Raw genomic sequence first — 20,339 nt, 5'->3', positions numbered from 1 at the left:
TTAGAATAATAAATAATAAAACTACCGTTAGCTTCATCTCATTCTGATGACATGATGATGATGATGATGATGATGATGAAGATGATGATGATGATGAAGGTGATGATGATGAAGATGAAGATATGAGTGTTTCAGTCTTCTTACCTGCATCTGAATCATCGTCTCTGTTATCCAATGAACAACCTGAATGAAAGCAAATATGTACATTGGGATCCCGGAAGTCGTAGTCTGGATCCTGTTTGATGTATGCGACGTTCAAAAGCCGTCGGAATTAATAAGTTTCCTTAAGCAGTCACAGAAACGTAACAAAGACAGGTTTAGTTTACGTGAAATTCATAATTGATTATTTTTTAGTTTAGTTTTTACCACTTAAAGCACGTTGGTGCTATGAATAATAGTGTATTGATATTTACACTATAAATTGTTATTATTTATATTGTCTTGATATTAATTGCTTCTTCTTTTTATTATTATTATTATTATTATTATTATTTCTTTGATTCTGTAAAAACAAAACTCTAATATTGTTCCGGGGCTGTGTTTCAGTGTGTTTATTTTTATTTTGTTATTGTTTTTTTTGTGTACAGTTTGCTGTAGAGATCATTGTCAAGACTGTGTGTGTTTATTTTTTAATTTGAAGTGTATATAATGCATATTTTAATAATCTATCAAATATATTTTAACGGCTGCAGCACAAAACAGTATCTCACTGTTTGTTGTTGAAAACAACCACAACACCGTAAGAAGTCATTTCTTTACACGCTTTCTGGCGTACACTCTCCCGAAGCTGGAGTTTTCCGAGCAGCGCCTGAACGCAGCACGAGCGCAGAGCGGCTGTCAGCGGTGGATGAGGGAGATTATCCTCCTTCACGGACCCGGAGCGAGCAGCACGCAGCATGGGGAACACCGACACCAAGCTCCACTTCAGGAAGGCGGTGATCCAGCTCACCACCAAGACGCAGGTCGGTGTCTGTACTACTAAACGCCGTGCACGCGCAGGCACGCGCGTCGAGCGTTTTGCGCGTTAAATGGAGCTCGTGGAGATAAAGTTGGAGCGCCAGATGGTGGCCCGAACTGCCCCAAATATGACACCAAAGTGTGGGGGAAACCAGCAGAACACCGCAGTCGGTTTATTCAAGAGGATTTCCACCCAAAATACCAAATATCTCCAGAAATATTTAATATTTCTGGAGATATTTGAGCTGGAAACACTAATTTTATCCGTCTGGATGATCCCAGTCTTTCATATTCATGTTTTATTTTATTTTAAAAAACATCCCATAATAAGTTGAACACGTCACGCGTGAATTATAACATGTCATTCCTCCCCTGCAGGCTTCTGACGTGTTTACCTGGCAGGTGCATTTAAAGTGGAACTAACCACATGACGTCACTGCTCGATATTCTGACCATCGATTTAATGTTAGAGACATTTTCTCTTAAGATAAACATTGAATAATTTGTATGTGATGGTATACATGAATATTTTTGGGGGCACAAAACATTTAAAGATGTCACTTTGGGCATTTTGCACTATTTACTGAGCTTTTAAGATGATAATTAATTAATTAATGAATCGAGAACATAACTGGCAGATTAATTGGGAATGAAAAGCACAATTAGCTGCTGCCTGAAAGTAGATTTAAAATTAATATGAGACATTTATTAGAGAGTAAACATGAACTACTTCTGTCACATAAATGTAAATATTAAATGTAGTTGAGCCAAAGTAAAGAAACTTAAATACAGTTCTTAAGAAGAGTATGTGACCTCATAACACAAGTTGGGGAGTAAAGCATTGAGGTATTAAAATAGAAGACATGATGAGATCATACTCCTTAAAGAAGGAATATCACGCAGACGGACGTTACAGCTTTTGTGTTGACATGAATCTGAAGTGTGTTAGAACTCTGACGGTGCTGCTGGATTCACCGGATGTTGTGTCAGTTTGTGTCTCTTTGTGGTCATTTTTTGTCATTTTGTGTTAATGGTGTGTCTTTTGTGTCTCTTTGTAGTCATGTTGTGTCTCTTTGTGGTCATGTTGTGTCTCTTTGTGGTCAGTTTGTGTCTCTTTGTGGTCATGTTATGTCTCTTTGTAGTCATGTTGTGTCTCTTTGGTCATGTTGTGTCTCTTTGTGGTCAGTTTGTGTCTCTTTGTGGTCATGCTGTGTCTCTTTGTGGTCAGTTTGTGTCTCTTTGTGGTCATGTTGTGTCTCTTTGTGGTCAGTTTGTGTCTCTTTGTGGTCATGTTGTGTCTCTTTGTGGTCAGTTTGTGTCTCTTTGTGGTCATGTTGTGTCTCTTTGTGGTCATGTGTCTCTTTGTGGTCATGTTGTCACTCTTTGTGGTCAGTTTGTGTCTCTTTGTGGTCATTTTTTGTCATTTTGTGTTAATGGTGTGTCTTTTGTGTCTCTTTGTAGTCATGTTGTGTCTCTTTGTGGTCATGTTGTGTCTCTTTGTGGTCAGTTTGTGTCTCTTTGTGGTCATGTTATGTCTCTTTGTAGTCATGTTGTGTCTCTTTGGTCATGTTGTGTCTCTTTGTGGTCAGTTTGTGTCTCTTTGTGGTCATGTTGTGTCTCTTTGTGGTCAGTTTGTGTCTCTTTGTGGTCATTTTTTGTCATTTTGTGTTAATGGTGTGTCTTTTGTGTCTCTTTGTGGTCAGTTTGTGTCTCGTTGTGGTCGTTTTGTGTCATTTTGTGTTAATGGTGTGTCTTTTGTGTCTTTGTGGTCAGTTTGTGTCTCTTTGTGGTCATGTTGTGTCTCTTTGTGGTCATGTTGTGTCTCTTTGTGGTCAGTTTGTGTCTCTTTGTGGTCATGTTATGTCTCGTTGTAGTCATGTTGTGTCTCTTTGGTCATGTTGTGTCTCTTTGTGGTCAGTTTGTGTCTCTTTGTGGTCATGCTGTGTCTCTTTGTGGTCAGTTTGTGTCTCTTTGTGGTCATGTTGTGTCTCTTTGTGGTCAGTTTGTGTCTCTTTGTGGTCAGTTTGTGTCTCTTTGTGGTCATGTTGTGTCTCTTTGTGGTCATTTGTCTCTTTGTGGTCATGTTGTGACTCTTTGTGGTCAGTTTGTGTCTCTTTGTGGTCATTTTTTGTCATTTTGTGTTAATGGTGTGTCTTTTGTGTCTCTTTGTGGTCAGTTTGTGTCTCGTGGTCGTTTTGTGTCATTTTGTGTTAATGGTGTATCTTTTGTGTCTCTTTGTAGTCATGTTGTGTCTCTTTGTGGTCATGTTGTGTCTCTTTGTGGTCAGTTTGTGTCTCTTTGTGGTCATGTTATGTCTCTTTGTAGTCATGTTGTGTCTCTTTGGTCATGTTGTGTCTCTTTGTGGTCAGTTTGTGTCTCTTTGTGGTCATGTTGTGTCTCTTTGTGGTCAGTTTGTGTCTCTTTGTGGTCATGTTGTGTCTCTTTGTGGTCAGTTTGTGTCTCTGTGGTCAGTTTGTGTCTCTTTGTGGTCATGTGTCTCTTTGTGGTCATGTTGTGACACTTTGTGGTCAGTTTGTGTCTCTTTGTGGTCATGTTGTGTCTCTTTGTGGTCAGTTGGTGTTTCTTTGTGGTCATGTTATGTCTCTTTGTAGTCATGTTGTGTCTCTTTGGTCATGTTGTGTCTCTTTGTGGTCAGTTTGTGTCTCTTTGTGGTCATGTTGTGTCTCTTTGTGGTCATGTTGTGACTCTTTGTGGTCAGTTTGTGTCTCTTTGTGGTCATGTTGTGTCTCTTTGTGGTCAGTTTGTGTCTCTTTATGGTCATGTTATGTCTCTTTGTAGTCATGTTGTGTCTCTTTGGTCATGTTGTGTCTCTTTGTGGTCAGTTTGTGTCTCTTTGTGGTCATGTTGTGTCTCTTTGTGGTCATGTTGTGTCTCTTTGTGGTCAGTTTGTGTCTCTTTGTGGTCATGTTGTGTCTCTTTGTGGTCATGTTGTGTCTCTTTGTGGTCATGTTGTGTCTCTTTGTGGTCATGTTGTGTCTCTTTGTTGCCATGTGTCTCTTTGTGGTCATGTTGTGACTCTTTGTGGTCATGTTGTGTCTCTTTGTTGCCATGTTGTGTCTCTTTGTGGTCATGTTGTGTCTCTTTGTGGTCATGTTATGTCTCTGTGTAGTGTCTTTGTGGTCAGTTTGTGTCTCTTTGTGTTCATGTTGTGTCTCTTTGTGGTTGTGTCTCTTTGTGGTCAGTTTGTGTCTCTTTGTGGTCAGTTTGTGTCTCTTTGTGGTCATGTTGTGTTTCTTTGTGGTCAGTTTGTGTCTCTTTGTGGTCATGTTATGTCTCTTTGTAGTCATGTTGTGTCTCTTTGGTCATGTTGTGTCTCTTTGTGGTCAGTTTGTGTCTCTTTGTGGTCATGTTGTGTCTCTTTGTGGTCAGTTTGTGTCTCTGTGGTCAGTTTGTGTCTCTTTGTGGTCATGTGTCTCTTTGTGGTCATGTTGTGACACTTTGTGGTCAGTTTGTGTCTCTTTGTGGTCATGTTGTGTCTCTTTGTGGTCAGTTGGTGTTTCTTTGTGGTCATGTTATGTCTCTTTGTAGTCATGTTGTGTCTCTTTGGTCATGTTGTGTCTCTTTGTGGTCAGTTTGTGTCTCTTTGTGGTCATGTTGTGTCTCTTTGTGGTCATGTTGTGACTCTTTGTGGTCAGTTTGTGTCTCTTTGTGGTCATGTTGTGTCTCTTTGTGGTCAGTTTGTGTCTCTTTATGGTCATGTTATGTCTCTTTGTAGTCATGTTGTGTCTCTTTGGTCATGTTGTGTCTCTTTGTGGTCAGTTTGTGTCTCTTTGTGGTCATGTTGTGTCTCTTTGTGGTCATGTTGTGTCTCTTTGTGGTCATGTTGTGTCTCTTTGTGGTCATGTTGTGTCTCTTTGTGGTCATGTTGTGTCTCTTTGTGGTCATGTTGTGTCTCTTTGTGGTCATGTTGTGTCTCTTTGTGGTCAGTTTGTGTCTCTTTGTGGTCATGTTGTGACTCTTTGTGGTCACTCTGTGTCTCTTTGTGGTCATTTTGTGTCTCTTTGTGGTCATGTTGTGTCTCTTTGTGGTCATGTTATGTCTCTGTGTAGTGTCTTTGTGGTCAGTTTGTGTCTCTTTGTGTTCATGTTGTGTCTCTTTGTGGTTGTGTCTCTTTGTGGTCAGTTTGTGTCTCTTTGTGGTCAGTTTGTGTCTCTTTGTGGTCATGTTGTGTTTCTTTGTGGTCAGTTTGTGTCTCTTTGTGGTCATGTTATGTCTCTTTGTAGTCATGTTGTGTCTCTTTGGTCATGTTGTGTCTCTTTGTGGTCAGTTTGTGTCTCTTTGTGGTCATGTTATGTCTCTTTGTGTCTCTTTGGTCATGTTGTGTCTCTTTGTGGTCAGTTTGTGTCTCTTTGTGGTCATGTTGTGTCTCTTTGTGGTCATGTTATGTCTCTTTGTGGTCAGTTTGTGTCTCTTTGTGGTCATGTTGTGACTCTTTGTGGTCAGTTTGTGTCTCTTTGTGGTCATTTTGTGTCTCTTTGTGGTCATGTTGTGTCTCTTTGTGGTCATGTTATGTCTCTGTGTAGTCTCTTTGTGGTCAGTTTGTGTCTCTTTGTGTTCATGTTGTGTCTCTTTGTGGTCATGTTGTGTCTCTTTGTGGTCATGTTATGTCTCTGTGTAGTCTCTTTGTGGTCAGTTTGTGTCTCTTTGTGGTCATGTTGTGTCTCTTTGTGGTCATGTTATGTCTCTGTGTAGTCTCTTTGTGGTCATGTTGTGTTTCTTGTTGGACATTGTGTGTCTCTTTGTGGTCAGTTTGTGTCTCTTTGTGGTCATGTTGTGTCTCTTTGTGGTAATTTTGTGTCATTTTGTGTTAATGGTGTGTCTTTGTGGTCATGTTGTGTTTCTTGTTGGACATTGTGTGTCTCTTTGTGGTCATGTTGTGTCTCTTTGTGGTTGTTTAATATTTCTTTGTAGTGTTTTATCTCTCTCTGAGGTGTGTGTGTGTATATATATATATATATATATATATATATATATATATATATATATATATATATATATATATAATTTACACGGCCGTACTGTGTGTCCCCTCCTGCAGCCCGTAGAGGCCTCAGACGATGCCTTCTGGGACCAGTTCTGGGCCGACTCCTCCACCACCGTGCAGGACGTCTTCGCTCTGGTGCCGGCGGCCGAGATCCGAGCCGTGAGAGAGGAGTCTCCGTCCAACCTGGCAACCCTGTGCTACAAGGTGAGCCGCGTCCTGGAGACGGCGTCACAGGAATGCTGCTGTTTGTTGTTCCCACACTTTACACCTCTCAGTGAACGTCACACCGCTCAGCGTTGGTAAAGGTCAAAGGTCATTTAAGAAGAGCAGGCGTGGGTTTAAAATAAGACTCAAATGTCTGGACTCTTACAACTGATTGTTTGTTTCCATGTTTCTTCTTGTTATTTGATTCTGTTTCACTGAACATTTATTATTTCTTCAGTTTGTCGTGGAGATCATGGTCAAGAACAAGATCATTTATTTTTTTGTATTTCCTCATTTATCTGAAGTGTGAATTAAGATTAATATGACAAGATTAATATAACCGGATGACCTCCTGGATTTCCTCAGAAGAACAGAATTAAAGCGTTAGAATCTATGAAGTTTACATGTTGGGGATGTACCGAACAGAGTGACCCTGAACGCACCCCCCCCCCCCCACCCCACCCCCCTCCCACCACCAGGCCGTGGAGCGTCTGGTTCAAAGCGCCGACTCCGGCTGCCGGTCGGAGAAGCAGCGTCAGACGGTGCTGAACTGCACGCGCCTGCTCACGCGCATCCTGCCGTACATCTTCGAGGACGCCGACTGGAGAGGCTTCTTCTGGTCCACGGTGCCGGGGGCCGGGGTACGAGTGTGTGTGTGAGTGTGTGTGTGTGTGTGTGTGTGTGTGTGTGTGTGTGTGTGTGTGTGTGTGTGTGTGTGTGTGTGTGTGTGTGTGTGTGTGTGTGTGTGTGTGTGTGTGTGTGTGTGTGTGTGTGTGTGTGTGTGTGTGTGTGTGTGTGTGTGTGTGTTCGTGTTCCTTCTCCAGTCTCATTAACTAAATTACTGTTTGACAGGAAGTCATTTTAAAAAAAAGCTATTTTCAGTTCAAGGTGAAAACAAAGCGGTGACATCATCAACGTGTCTTTAGACCAAACAATGGAAACACATTCAAGACCAAAATAACTGAAACGACGACGCGTTTCTTCATCAATACATAATAATAATAATAATAATAATAATAATAATAAGTCTGGCTCACAATGCTAACATGCTAATGTTTAGCACCACCAATCATCAACCATGAACGTCTCAAGGTGACGCAATCGGGTGAAAAGTTGTTTCAGAAGGGAGTCGAGCTCGAGGGATCAAACTCGGATGAGCTCAAGGTCAAACTCAGTGGTCCTCAAGGTCAAACTCAGTGGTCCTCAAGGTCAAACTCAGTGGTCCTCAAGGTCAAACTCAGTGGTCCTTGACCTCCACGGTCCGTGTGTCCGTCTGAGTGACTTTTTAAACATCTTGGGTTAGGGTGGTTTCAGTGAGAGATAAAACAAAATAAAAAGAAGAAGCTGTTTGGTTAGTTTTTTAAAGTCGGGAGGCGGTCTGCAGGGTTTGATCTTCAGAGGACCTTTGAGGACCTTTTGAGATCCTCCAGCGGCGAGAAGTGATTCTCAGAGCCGGAGCCCCCCCCCCCTGATGGTTCTCTGGTTACCTGGTCACCGTTGGGACCCACAATCCAAACACTGCCCATATTGTACCCCCACCCCCCCCCCCCCACCCCCCACCCTCCTGGCCAGTGGCATTAAAGAGGGATTCAATGTCTTCATCAAAGTGTGGGACTCTTGAGCTGCAGCAGGCGGAACAGACTCGCGTGTTGTTTGCGGTTAATTCATTTTGACTTAAACTAAAACTTCTCTGGACGGGTGGCGTGGACACAATAACGGAAACATCTGTAAAGAAGGCGTTACTCACTGCTGTTTTTAATATTTCGACGCGTCGTGTTTGAATCTAGTTTCCGGCTGTGAGACGATTGATACCCTTTTTTTAAATGTCCGCACACGTGTAGCTGCAGCCGGTTAGCTTAGCTTAGCACAAAGACTGGAAGCGGAGGGGAACGGCTAGCCTGTCGACTAAAACCTCTTTAACTCGCCCGTTTCTTTCCTCCAGCGTTTGGACGAAGACGCCCGTGAAGACGACGCTCGGCCGCTGGCTGAATCTTTGCTGCTGGCCATCGCCGACCTGCTCTTCTGCCCGGACTTCACGGCCCAGAGCCGCAAGAAGAGCGGCCCGGTGAGTCCCTGTTTATGCTAAGCTAGGCTAACCACAGTGCTCTGTGCTCCTGCTCCTGTGTTTACTTGCCTTGAGCAACAGAGTCAATAACCTGTTGTTTATTCCCCCGCGGCGGTCGGAGCCACTTAGCGCCTGTTATCGCCTTCACACGACCTTCTCAGGCGGTAGCTGCAGTTAATGAGTGACTCCAGAGGGAGGAGGAGGAGGAGGAGGGGGAGGAGGGGCGGCGGCCATGTTTGTCAACTGGGCTGAGGAGCACAGGGTGGACACGTCTCGGTGGCGTTGAGCAAACATCCAGAGCTGCATGGGAGGCGACCGAAACATGGCTCTCCAGCAGGTCCTGTGAACCCCTCTGTGATCAGACCACTACTCACTCCTCTCCTCACTCCTCACTCCTCACTCCTCACTCCTCACTCCTCACTCCTCCCTCCCTCCTCACTCCTCACTCCTCACTCCTCCCTCCCTCCCTCCTCACTACTCACTCCTCCCTCCTCACTCCTCACTCCTCTCCTCCCTCCTCACTCCTCACTCCTCACTCCTCACTCCTCCCTCCCTCCCTCCTCACTACTCACTCCTCCCTCCTCACTCCTCACTCCTCTCCTCCCTCCTCCCTCCTCACTCCTCCCTCCTCACTCCTCCCTCCCTCCTCACTACTCCCTCCTCACTCCTCCCTCCCTCCTCACTCCTCACTCCTCCCTCACTCCTCCCTCCGCACTCCTCCCTCCTCACTCCTCACTCCTCACTCCTCCCTCCTCACTCCTCTCTCCCTCCCTCACTCCTCCCTCACTCCTCACTCCTCACTCCCCTGAAGCGTGCACGTATACATGGAAACATCAGAGATTGGAGCTTCCCAGGAAACACTTCCCAGGGTCAGTGAAGGGTCAGTTCCCACGCGTCAACGGTTTAGGGGACGATGGGCCCCTGAACGCCTCACGCCTCCTCCATGAGAACCAGAGCCACCAGACGCGTCACTGTGGCCATTTTGTTTCTCTTTTTGGTCGTTTGAGACGTCTTTTCGAGGCTCTTTGTGGTTGTTTTCTGTCTGTTTGTCTCTTTGAGGACATTTTCTGTCTGTTTTTTTGTTGTTGTTTTGTATCCGAGGTATTCTTGATGGTATTTGTGGGTGTTTTTTGTGTCTCTTTGTGGTCGTATTATGTATCTTGTGGTTGTTTTGTGTCTCTTTGTAGTCATAAACTGTTTTGTTTTTGGTCGGTTTACATCTCTTCGTAGACATTTCGTGTCTCTTTGTGGTCGTATTATGAGTCTTGTTATGTTTTTTTGTCTCTTTTCTATTTTTATTCCGTCTGTTTTGGTAGTTTTGAATCTCTTTGAGAGGTTTTGGTGTCTCTTTGTGGTCGTATTCTGACTCTTTATGTTTTTCTGTCTCTTTGTGGTCGTATTCTGACTCTTTTTGGTTGTCGTCTGTGTAGTTTTGGTCTCTTTGGGCCTCACTTGAAACAGACTGTGGCCCCGGGGTTCAGTTTAAATAATGGCCGACATCCAACGTTTTTCCAGTTGGACGAGAGAAAAAAAAACCCACATGTTGCATAAAATTGATGTTTTCCAGAAATGTTCCCTTTTTCTTTGTATTTCTTGGAAGCTGAGAGCTCTTTGAAACGAAGCCATTTGGTTCTCTTTGTGACGTTCTACGTTCTGAGTCCGCTGCCGTCGGTTCCCTCGCGGGGAACAAGGCGGCGCGTCGTCTATTTGTGGCGCCCTGCTATCGGGCGGAGGTGTCTCCGGAGATAACGTCAGCTTGTCTCAACACGGGGAGAAGGAGTGAGACGTTGAGCATCGGGCAAATATGAATGTCACAAGCAGAATAAATCTATGAATAATTAAGATGAACTGTGTTAAATATCACGGTTCACGATACTTTGTGTTTGTTTTGGCTTAAAGTTTCATCCTGGTTGTAATTTACCTTCAATTAAAGACAATTTCTACACTGTTTTGACTTTACTTTAAAAGCTACTTTTATTTTTATTAAACAGACTGATTACATTTTCAGTCAACACATGTAAAATGTATAATTAGAGGGTTTGTGTTTTAAAGACTTGATTAATGAGAGTGGCCAACATGCCTCGTTCTGCAGGACTCGGCCGAGGACATTCGATCCATCGACAGCTGCGAGTACATCTGGGAGGCCGGAGTCGGCTTCGCTCAGTCGCCTCCGCTCAACTACGTCCACGACCTCAACAGGTGAGACTGGCAGGAGGAGAAGGAGGAGCAGGTGTGGAAGATGGAGCAGGTGGAGCAGGTGGAGAAGGAGAAGGTGGAGCAGGTGGGGAAGATGGAGCAGGTGGAGAAGGAGGAGCAGGTGGAGAAGGTGGAGAAGGAGAAGGTGGAGAAGGAGGAGAAGGTGGAGAAGGTGGAGAAGGAGAAGGTGGGGAAGGAGGAGAAGGTGGAGAAGGAGAAGTTGGGGAAGAAGGAGCAGGTGGAGAAGGTGGAGCAGGTGGGGAAGATGGAGCAGGTGGGGAAGGTGGAGAAGGAGGAGAATGAGGAGAAGGAGCAGGTGGAGAAGGAGAAGGAGCAGGTGGGGAAGGTGGAGGAGAAGGTGGAGAAGGAGCAGGTGGGGAAGGTGGAGCAGATGGAGCAGGTGGAGAAGATGGAGCAGGTGGAGAAGGAGTAGGTGGAGAAGATGGAGCAGGTGGAGAAGGAGGAGAAGGTGGAGAAGGAGCAGGTGGGGAAGGTGGAGAAGGTGGAGAAGGAGCAGGTGGGGAAGGAGGAGAAGGTGGAGAAGGTGGAGCAGATGGAGCAGGTGGAGAAGGAGTAGGTGGAGAAGGTGGAGAAGGAGGAGAAGGTGGAGAAGGAGCAGGTGGGGAAGGTGGAGAAGGTGGAGAAGGAGCAGGTGGGGAAGGAGGAGAAGGTGGAGCAGATGGAGCAGGTGGAGAAGGAGTAGGTGGAGAAGATGGAGCAGGTGGAGAAGGTGGAGCAGGTGGAGAAGGTGCAGGTGGAGAAGGAGAAGGTGGAGCAGGTGGAGAAGGTGGGGAAGGAGCAGCAGATGGAGCAGGTGGAGCAGGTGGAGAAGGTGGAGCAGGTGGAGAAGGTGGGGAAGGAGGAGAAGGTGGAGAAGGAGAAGTTGGGGAAGGAGGAGCAGGTGGAGAAGGTGGAGCAGGTGGGGAAGATGGAGCAGGTGGAGAAGGAGGAGAATGAGGAGAAGGAGCAGGTGGAGAAGGAGGAGAAGGAGCAGGTGGGGAAGGTGGAGGAGAAGGTGGAGAAGGAGCAGGTGGGGAAGGTGGAGCAGATGGAGCAGGTGGAGAAGATGGAGCAGGTGGAGAAGGAGTAGGTGGAGAAGATGGAGCAGGTGGAGAAGGTGCAGGTGGAGAAGGTGGAGCAGGTGGAGAAGGTGCAGGTGGAGAAGGAGAAGGTGGAGAAGGTGGAGCAGGTGGAGAAGGTGCAGGTGGAGAAGGAGAAGGTGGAGCAGGTGGAGAAGGTGGAGCAGGTGGAGAAGGTGGAGCACTGGCTCTGCTTTTGTGTGTCAGTTCATCTTGCTTGTGTGATTTTTTTTTTCTTTTTCTTGTTTGACCTGCGTGTGTGTGTGTGTGTGTGTGTGTGTATATGTATACACACACACACACACACACACACACATATATGTGTGTGATGTCTCGTCCTGTGTTCCTATTGGTTCAGGACGGAGCTGCTGAAGTTGCTGCTCACCTGTCTGTCTGAGGCCATGTACCTGCCCCCGTCCTCTGAGAGGCGGAGCCTCAACCCCTGGGTGTCCTTCTTCTGCTCCACAGAAAACAGGTAGCGGGTCCCTCGTATGTGCGTCCTCCTCCACAGAGAGGTCTGTGTTTCCTCAGAACTTCACTCACCTCTTTGCCCACCTGGACTTCTGGTTACGACAATGTTCTCTTAAAATGTCCAACGGGGTGAAATGACAAAGTGATGACATTTATTGTAATAGTCACTGCAAAAGTACGGGAGAGGACCATGTTAAAGTAGATTAAAGTAGATTACCCCCCCCCCCCCCCAGGCATGCGCTGCCTCTGTTCACCTCCCTGCTCAACGTGGTGTGCGCCTACGACCCCGTCGGCTTCGGCGTGCCGTACAACCACCTGATGTTCTCGGACTACCGGGAGCAGCTGGTGGAGCAGGCGGTCCAGATCCTCATCGTGACCCTGGAGCACGAGGGCGGCTCGGCCTTCAGCTCCGCCCTCCTGGCCCTGAGCGCCTCGGCGACCCCCTCCGAGGAGGAGGAGACGGAGGTGAGTTCATTGTCGTCATTGAGTCACCGAACGCTTATTAAACGTATTTTTTTATTAAAAAAATTTTTAATCCTCTCTCTCTCGTCTATTTTCCAGCCAGCGGGACCCGAGAACCTCTTTGTGAATTATCTCTCCAGGATCCACCGAGAGGAGGTGAGGTGAAGCCAAACCCCGGAGCAGGTGCGTACGGGGCGGCGCTCCCAGGTGTTAACCCTGCGTTGTGTTCGTCAGGACCTGAGCTTCATCCTGAAGGGTCTGGCTCGGCTCATGAACAACCCTCTGGTCCAGACGTACCTGCCTCACTCCGCCAAGAAGATCCAGTTCCACCAGGAGCTGCTGATCCTCTTCTGGAAGTTCTGTGACTTCAACAAGGTGAATGAATGAAAACGACCACCTTATTTAAACAATACGGGGGAATTAGAACGCAGAAGAACGATTTTCTTCATCGCAAACGAAACCTGCCGACAGTATTTGAGTTGATCCGTCTCTCCATCCAGGGGAGCAGAAGCTAAGGCCGCTAACTTTGAGCATCAGACAACAAGAAAACAACCTGGAAGGATAAACAGCACAACAAATATGCATTATTTATATTTTTATTATTTTGAAGCATAGACTTCTATACAACCAGAGGAGTCGCCCCATGGTGGTCAGGAGAGAGAATGCAGCTTTAACACATGAAGCATAGACTTCTATACAACCAGAGGAGTCGCCCCCTGGTGGTCAGGAGAGAGAATGCAGCTTTAACACATGAATCATAGACTTCTATACAACCAGAGGAGTCGCCCCCTGGTGGTCAGGAGAGAGAATGCAGCTTTAACACATGAAGCATAGACTTCTATACAACCAGAGGAGTCGCCCCCTGGTGGTCAGGAGAGAGAATGCAGCTTTAACACATGAAGCATAGACTTCTATACAACCAGAGGAGTCGCCCCCTGGTGGTCAGTAGAGAGAATGCAGCTTTAACACATGAAGCATAGACTTCTATACAACCAGAGGAGTCGCCCCCTGGTGGTCAGGAGAGAGAATGCAGCTTTAACACATGAAGCATAGACTTCTATACAACCAGAGGAGTCGCCCCCTGGTGGTCAGGAGAGAGAATGCAGCTTTAACACATGAAGCATAGACTTCTATACAACCAGAGGAGTCGCCCCCTGGTGGTCAGGAGAGAGAATGCAGCTTTAACACATGAAGCATAGACTTCTATACAACCAGAGGAGTCGCCCCCTGGTGGTCAGGAGAGAGAATGCAGCTTTAACACATGAAGCATAGACTTCTATACAACCAGAGGAGTCGCCCCCTGGTGGTCAGGAGTAACTGACTAAGTTCACCGTTGTCTTTTTTTAGAAGTTCCTGTTCTTCGTGCTGAAGAGCAGCGACGTGCTGGACGTGCTGGTTCCCATCCTCTTCAGCCTGGACGACGCCAGAGCGGATCAGTGTGAGTCCACGGTTTGACGATTGTGAACGCCGCGGCGAGGCGACGCTAACGGAGGTGAGTAAATGAAATGCTTGTCGTCGGCAGCTCGCGTGGGCCTCATGCACATCGGCGTGTTCATCCTCCTGCTGCTGAGCGGAGAGAGGAACTTCGGCGTGCGCCTGAACAAGCCGTACGCGCTCCGCGTCCCGATGGACATCCCCGTCTTCACGGGAACCCACGCCGACCTGCTCATCCTGGTGACGTCACGGGATGTTTAAACGCCCCTGAAGGAACGAGTGCTCTTCTCCATCCATAACTGTAAACGCATGTTCCCCTCTTTGTGTTCAGATCTTCCATAAGATCATCAGCGCCGGACACCAGCGGCTGCAGCCTCTGTTCGACTGCCTGCTCACGATCATCGTGAACGGTGAGCGTGGAGGAGGCAACGCCGCCCTCTTGTGGTTAAGATGGAGGAGTGTTTATTTTTTTATTTATGTAAAAGCCATCTGTTTGCTCCATCAGTTTCTCCTTATCTGAAGAGCCTGTCCATGTTGGCGGCCAACAAGCTGCTGCACCTCCTGGAGGCCTTCTCCACGCCCTGGTTCCTCTTCTCCTCCCAGCAGAACCACCACCTGGTCTTCTTCCTGCTGGAGGTCTTCAACAACATCATCCAGTACCAGTTCGACGGTGAGAGTCAGAATGATGAAACCCGTGGCGGCGGTGCCTCCTCCTCCTCCTCCACCCGGTCACCTGACGTCTCCCTTCTCAGGTAACTGCAACCTGGTGTACGCCGTCATCAGGAAGCGCAACATCTTCCACCAGCTGGCCAACCTGCCGTCCGACGCGGCGTCCATCCAGAAGGCGCTCCAGAGGAAGACGAAGTCCACGGTGTCCAGGAGCAACTCCACGGACACGGAGAGCGCAGAGGGCTCCGGAGCTGCAGCTCCCAACGAGCCCGGAACCCTCAAGACCAGCCTGGAGGCCACTCCCAGTAGGTCTTCACCCCTTCGGAGGCGGTTATCTAAAGAAGGTTGAATGTCATGTACACTTATTGATTTGGCTGCAAAATATTCACTCAAATGGAGACTTCCTGTTTTCTAAAGCGTCTAAAAACTAGTTTACTTTCTTTGTATGAACCCTAAACATGTAAACAGTGAACTATGAGAATTATAATACAGCAATTATGAAGTATTATGATGCGTAAAAGTCAATATAAAATGCTTTATAAAGGAGTGAAAGAGTGCATAGAGACTCTTTTTATATATATATATATATATATAATATTATTTTTGATATATTAAAATGTTTATATATGTTTTAATTAGATATATTTTTTTAATTAGATATAATTTGTATATATTTATACAATAAATATATATATATATATTTATAATTTTTTATATATATGACAAAAAAATCATTCTTTCCTTTCCCTGCATCTTTTTCTTGCGTCCCTCAGGAATCGATAAGATAACGGAGAAGTCCCAGGTGAGCCTGGACGGCACCATGATGCCTCTGCATCACTCGGACGCACCGCGGACGCCAGCCGGCGACACGGCGCCCGAGGTACGCCGGCCTCCACGTCTGCCTCACGCTTCTCTCTGCAGTCAAAGTGACCCCCCCCCCTCCCCCTCCTCCCTGTGCTTTTATTTTGAAAAGGTCAACCGCGCAGAGTCGGAGGCAGCGAGGAGCCGGTTGTCGAGCATGTCCTCGCCATCGGCGGCGTGGAGCGCCAACACGGACTGGGTGAGTAGACGCCGTGTCAGCTGTTTGCACCCCCCACCCCCACCCTCCTGTCTTCACCCCACCCTCCATCATGCTGCTGGTGTCCTCCAGGTGGTGTCATGGAAGGCCAAGCTCCCTCTGCAGACCATCATGCGGCTGCTCCAGGTGCTGGTCCCTCAGGTGGAGAAGATTTGCATCGACAAGTAAGACACGGAGCTAAGCTGCAACAAAATACTATTTTCACTTTGGAACAATTCTTTAAATGTTTTTATCTGTGAAAGAGATATTATAAAGTTAGTGTGAGGAACTTTTAACTGGTTATGAAACCGTCTCAGTTTAATCCTGATCCTCTATACATGACTCACATCAGTAAAGAGACCACTAAGAAGAACCTCATGTCGTGTTGCTTCTGGCGCCCCCTGTGGACTAAAGTGGTAGTGTTGGTTCTGGTGCCCCCTGTGGACTAAAGTGGTACTGTTGGTTATGTCGCCCCCTGTGAACTAAAGTGGTAGTGTTGGTTCTGGTGCCCCCTGTGGACTAAAGTGGTAGTGTTGGTTCTGGTGCCCTCTGTGGACTAAAGTGGTAGTGTTGGTTCTGACGCCCCCTGTGGACTAAAGTGGTAGTGTTGGTTCTGGTGCCCCCTGTGGACTAAAGTGGTAGTGTTGGTTCTGGTGCCCTCTGTGGACTAAAGTGGTAGTGTTGGTTTTGGTGCCCCCTGTGGACTAAAGTGGTAGTGTTGGTTCTGGTGCCCCCTGTGGACTAAAGTGGTAGTGTTGGTTCTGGCGCCCCCTGTGGACTAAAGTGGTAGTGTTGGTTCTGGTGCCCTCTGTGGACTAAAGTGGTAGTGTTGGTTCTGGCGCCCCCTGTGGACTAAAGTGGTAGTGTTGGTTCTGGTGCCCTCTGTGGACTAAAGTGGTAGTGTTGGTTCTGGTGCCCCCTGTGGACTAAAGTGGTAGTGTTGGTTCTGGCGCCCCCTGTGGACTAAAGTGGTAGTGTTGGTTCTGGTGCCCCCTGTGGACTAAAGTGGTAGTGTTGGTTCTGGCGCCCCCTGTGGACTAAAGTGGTAGTGTTGGTTCTGGTGCCCCCTGTGGACTAAAGTGGTAGTGTTGGTTCTGGTGCCCCCTGTGGACTAAAGTGGTAGTGTTGGTTCTGGTGCCCCCTGTGGACTAAAGTGGTAGTGTTGGTTCTGGCGCCCCCTGTGGACTAAAGTGGTAGTGTTGGTTCTGGCGCCCCCCTGTGGACTAAAGTGGTAGTGTTGGTTCTGGTGCCCCCTGTGGACTAAAGTGGTAGTGTTGGTTCTGGTGCCCCTTGTGGACTAAAGTGGTAGTGTTGGTTCTGGCGCCCCCTGTGGACTAAAGTGGTAGTGTTGGTTCTGGTGCCCCCCTGTGGACTAAAGTGGTAGTGTTGGTTCTGGTGCCCCCTGTGGACTAAATTGGTAGTGTTGGTTCTGGCGCCCCCTGTGGACTAAAGTGGTAGTGTTGGTTCTGGTGCCCCCCTGTGGACTAAATTGGTAGTGTTGGTTCTGGCGCCCCCTGTGGACTAAAGTGGTAGTGTTGGTTCTGGTGCCCCCTGTGGACTAAAGTGGTAGTGTTGGTTCTGGCGCCCCCTGTGGACTAAAGTGGTAGTGTTGGTTCTGGTGCCCCCTGTGGACTAAAGTGGTAGTGTTGGTTCTGGTGCCCCCTGTGGACTAAATTGGTAGTCTTGGTTCTGGCGCCCCCTGTGGACTAAAGTGGTAGTGTTGGTTCTGGCGCCCCCTGTGGACTAAAGTGGTAGTGTTGGTTCTGGCGCCCCCCTGTGGACTAAAGTGGTAGTGTTGGTTCTGGTGCCCCCCTGTGGACTAAAGTGGTAGTGTTGGTTCTGGTGCCCCCTGTGGACTAAATTGGTAGTCTTGGTTCTGGCGCCCCCTGTGGACTAAAGTGGTAGTGTTGGTTCTGGCGCCCCCTGTGGACTAAAGTGGTAGTGTTGGTTCTGGCGCCCCCTGTGGACTAAAATGATTCTGTTGGTTCTGACGCCCCCTTTGGACTAAAGTGGTAGTGTTGGTTCTGGTGCCCTCTGTGGACTAAAGTGGTAGTGTTGGTTCTGGTGCCCCCTTTGGACTAAAGTGGTAGTGTTGGTTCTGGTGCCCCCTTTGGACTAAAGTGGTAGTGTTGGTTCTGGTGCCCCCTGTGGACTAAAGTGGTAGTGTTGGTTCTGGTGCCCCCTTTGGACTAAAGTGGTAGTGTTGGTTCTGGTGCCCCCTGTGGACTAAAGTGGTAGTGTTGGTTCTGGTGCCCCCTGTGGACTAAAGTGGTAGTGTTGGTTCTGGTGCCCCCTGTGGACTAAATTGGTAGTCTTGGTTCTGGCGCCCCCTGTGGACTAAAGTGGTAGTGTTGGTTCTGGCGCCCCCTGTGGACTAAAGTGGTAGTGTTGGTTCTGGCGCCCCCTGTGGACTAAAATGATTCTGTTGGTTCTGACGCCCCCTTTGGACTAAAGTGGTAGTGTTGGTTCTGGTGCCCTCTGTGGACTAAAGTGGTAGTGTTGGTTCTGGTGCCCCCTTTGGACTAAAGTGGTAGTGTTGGTTCTGGTGCCCCCTTTGGACTAAAGTGGTAGTGTTGGTTCTGGTGCCCCCTGTGGACTAAAGTGGTAGTGTTGGTTCTGGTGCCCCCTTTGGACTAAAGTGGTAGTGTTGGTTCTGGTGCCCCCTGTGGACTAAAGTGGTAGTGTTGGTTCTGGTGCCCCCTGTGGACTAAAGTGGTAGTGTTGGTTCTGGTGCCCCCTGTGGACTAAAGTGGTAGTGTTGGTTCTGGTGCCCCCTGTGGACTAAAGTGGTAGTGTTGGTTCTGGTGCCCCCTGTGGACTAAAGTGGTAGTGTTGGTTCTGGTGCCCCCTGTGGACTAAAGTGGTAGTGTTGGTTCTGGTGCCCCCTGTGGACTAAAGTGGTAGTGTTGGTTCTGGTGCCCCCTGTGGACTAAAGTGGTAGTGTTGGTTCTGGTGCCCCCTTTGGACTAAAGTGGTAGTGTTGGTTCTGGTGCCCCCTTTGGACTAAAGTGGTAGTGTTGGTTCTGGTGCCCCCTGTGGACTAAAGTGGTAGTGTTGGTTCTGGTGCCCCCTTTGGACTAAAGTGGTAGTGTTGGTTCTGGTGCCCTCTGTGGACTAAAGTGGTAGTGTTGGTTCTGGTGCCCCCTGTGGACTAAAGTGGTAGTGTTGGTTCTGGTGCCCCCTGTGGACTAAAGTGGTAGTGTTGGTTCTGGTGCCCCCTGTGGACTAAAGTGGTAGTGTTGGTTCTGGAGCCCCCTGTGGACTAAAGTGGTAGTGTTGGTTCTGGTGCCCCCTGTGGACTAAAGTGGTAGTGTTGGTTCTGGTGCCCCCTGTGGACTAAAGTGGTAGTGTTGGTTCTGGCGCCCCCTGTGGACTAAAGTGTAGATATGGATCCGTGCAGCTTTAACTCTTCACGTTCTCCGCCGTCTTCAGGGGTCTGACAGACGAGTCGGAGATCCTGAAGTTCCTCCAGCACGGCACGCTCGTGGGCCTGCTGCCCGTCCCCCATCCCATCCTCATCCGCAAGTACCAGGCCAACGCCGGCACGGCCATGTGGTTCCGCACCTACATGTGGGGCGTCATCTACTTACGGTAAACGCGCTCAGACAACCGGCCCGTCGAGTTGTTTAAGTCACAGTTTGAGTAAATTACTTATTTTTTTCCTCTCTTGTTGCCGCAGCAACGTGGATCCTCCGATCTGGTACGACACGGACATCCGGCTCTTCGAGATCCAGAGGATTTAGAGCGACTCTTTTTTTCTTTTCTTTTTTGTTTACCTTCTTCACGCCCCGAGGAACATTCCGTTGTTTTCTGGTGTTTCTGATCTCCAACTTGATCCGTTTTCAGGGTTCAAAGTCTGAATGTGTCAAAGCGCTTACTGCTGTGTATCACACCTGTAATATGAGCCACGTGGTCATTAAATCTGAGTCGTCATTGAAATCTGACATTTGTTGAACAGTAATTTATTCACTTCTTTGTGCACGGGAGCAACGTCACGTTGAGACATGAAAGGCACGAAGTCAACACGTTTATTTAAATATCCTGGAACCGTCGTCTTCACCTGTCGGTTGGTGGAGTTTTGAGATCGGCATCTCGTCCTTTGAAGTGACTGAAACTGAAAGGATTTAAAAAACATGGACAACGCCCTGTTAGAGCCGTCAAATAGAGAGAATGCAGCTTCAACACATGAAGCATTGACTTCTATACAACCAGAGGAGTCGCCCCCTGGTGGTCAGCAGAGAGAATGCAGCTTTAACACATGAAGCATAGACTTCTATACAACCAGAGGAGTCGCCCCCTGGTGGTCAGCAGAGAGAATGCAGCTTTAACACGTGAAGCATAGACTTCTATACAACCAGAGGAGTCGCCCCCTGGTGGTCAGCAGAGAGAATGCAGCTTTAACACGTGAAGCATAGACTTCTATACAACCAGAGGAGTCGCCCCCTGGTGGTCAGCAGAGAGAATGCAGCTTTAACACGTGAAGCATAGACTTCTATACAACCAGAGGAGTCGCCCCCTGGTGGTCAGTAGAGAGAATGCAGCTTTAACACGTGAAGCATAGACTTCTATACAACCAGAGGAGTTGCATTGGCACCAACCATGTAAAACAGCCTCAGAAGGATCTCCTCGTACTGTATGAACCAAATAATTTATAAAACGTGTATCACGTTGTTGTTGTTGTTGTTGTCGTCCCCCCCCCCCCCCCCCCCTCCCCCCAAACATCGTTGTATTACTTCAACA

The 20,339-nt window shown here is 47.8% G+C and overlaps 1 protein-coding gene across 3 annotated transcripts; it reads left to right on the top strand.

Moving 5' to 3' along the window:
* Window positions 1-830: 830 nt before the first annotated feature.
* Window positions 831-19,532, top strand: hid1b (HID1 domain containing b). 3 transcript variants are annotated; one of them, XM_034558757.1, is made up of 19 exons: window positions 831-962; window positions 6,017-6,166; window positions 6,646-6,807; window positions 8,109-8,231; window positions 10,324-10,430; window positions 11,865-11,981; window positions 12,211-12,442; window positions 12,539-12,595; window positions 12,674-12,814; window positions 13,790-13,877; window positions 13,962-14,113; window positions 14,205-14,283; window positions 14,379-14,543; window positions 14,626-14,886; window positions 15,316-15,422; window positions 15,516-15,602; window positions 15,693-15,784; window positions 19,032-19,190; window positions 19,279-19,532. In XM_034558757.1, the coding sequence occupies exons 1-19, from the start codon at window positions 897-899 to the stop codon at window positions 19,340-19,342; spliced, it is 2,409 nt and encodes an 802-aa protein (XP_034414648.1). In that variant the 5' UTR covers window positions 831-896; the 3' UTR covers window positions 19,343-19,532. The 3 variants fall into 3 exon arrangements, with proteins under 3 accessions (XP_034414648.1, XP_034414649.1, XP_034414645.1); XM_034558758.1 differs by having other exon boundaries at window positions 13,787-13,877; window positions 14,626-14,847; XM_034558754.1 differs by having other exon boundaries at window positions 13,787-13,877.
* Window positions 19,533-20,339: the final 807 nt, after the last annotated feature.

Source organism: Cyclopterus lumpus, chromosome 19 (assembly GCF_009769545.1).
Source record: "Cyclopterus lumpus isolate fCycLum1 chromosome 19, fCycLum1.pri, whole genome shotgun sequence".
Lineage (NCBI taxonomy): Eukaryota > Metazoa > Chordata > Actinopteri > Perciformes > Cyclopteridae > Cyclopterus > Cyclopterus lumpus.
Note: the sequence above shows the minus strand (reverse complement) of the source record. Positions and strands in the feature narration are given on the sequence as shown.

What these genes read in the sequence shown, in the direction of transcription:
- hid1b (XM_034558754.1), top strand. Translation starts at nt 897, where the DNA reads ATGGGGAACACCGACACCAAGCTCCACTTCAGGAAGGCGGTGATCCAG. An exon ending in TACGTCCACGACCTCAACAG is followed by an intron (nt 10,431 to 11,864) that starts GTGAGACTGGCA and finishes CTATTGGTTCAG; the next exon opens with GACGGAGCTGCTGAAGTTGC. An exon ending in CCGGCGACACGGCGCCCGAG is followed by an intron (nt 15,423 to 15,515) that starts GTACGCCGGCCT and finishes TATTTTGAAAAG; the next exon opens with GTCAACCGCGCAGAGTCGGA.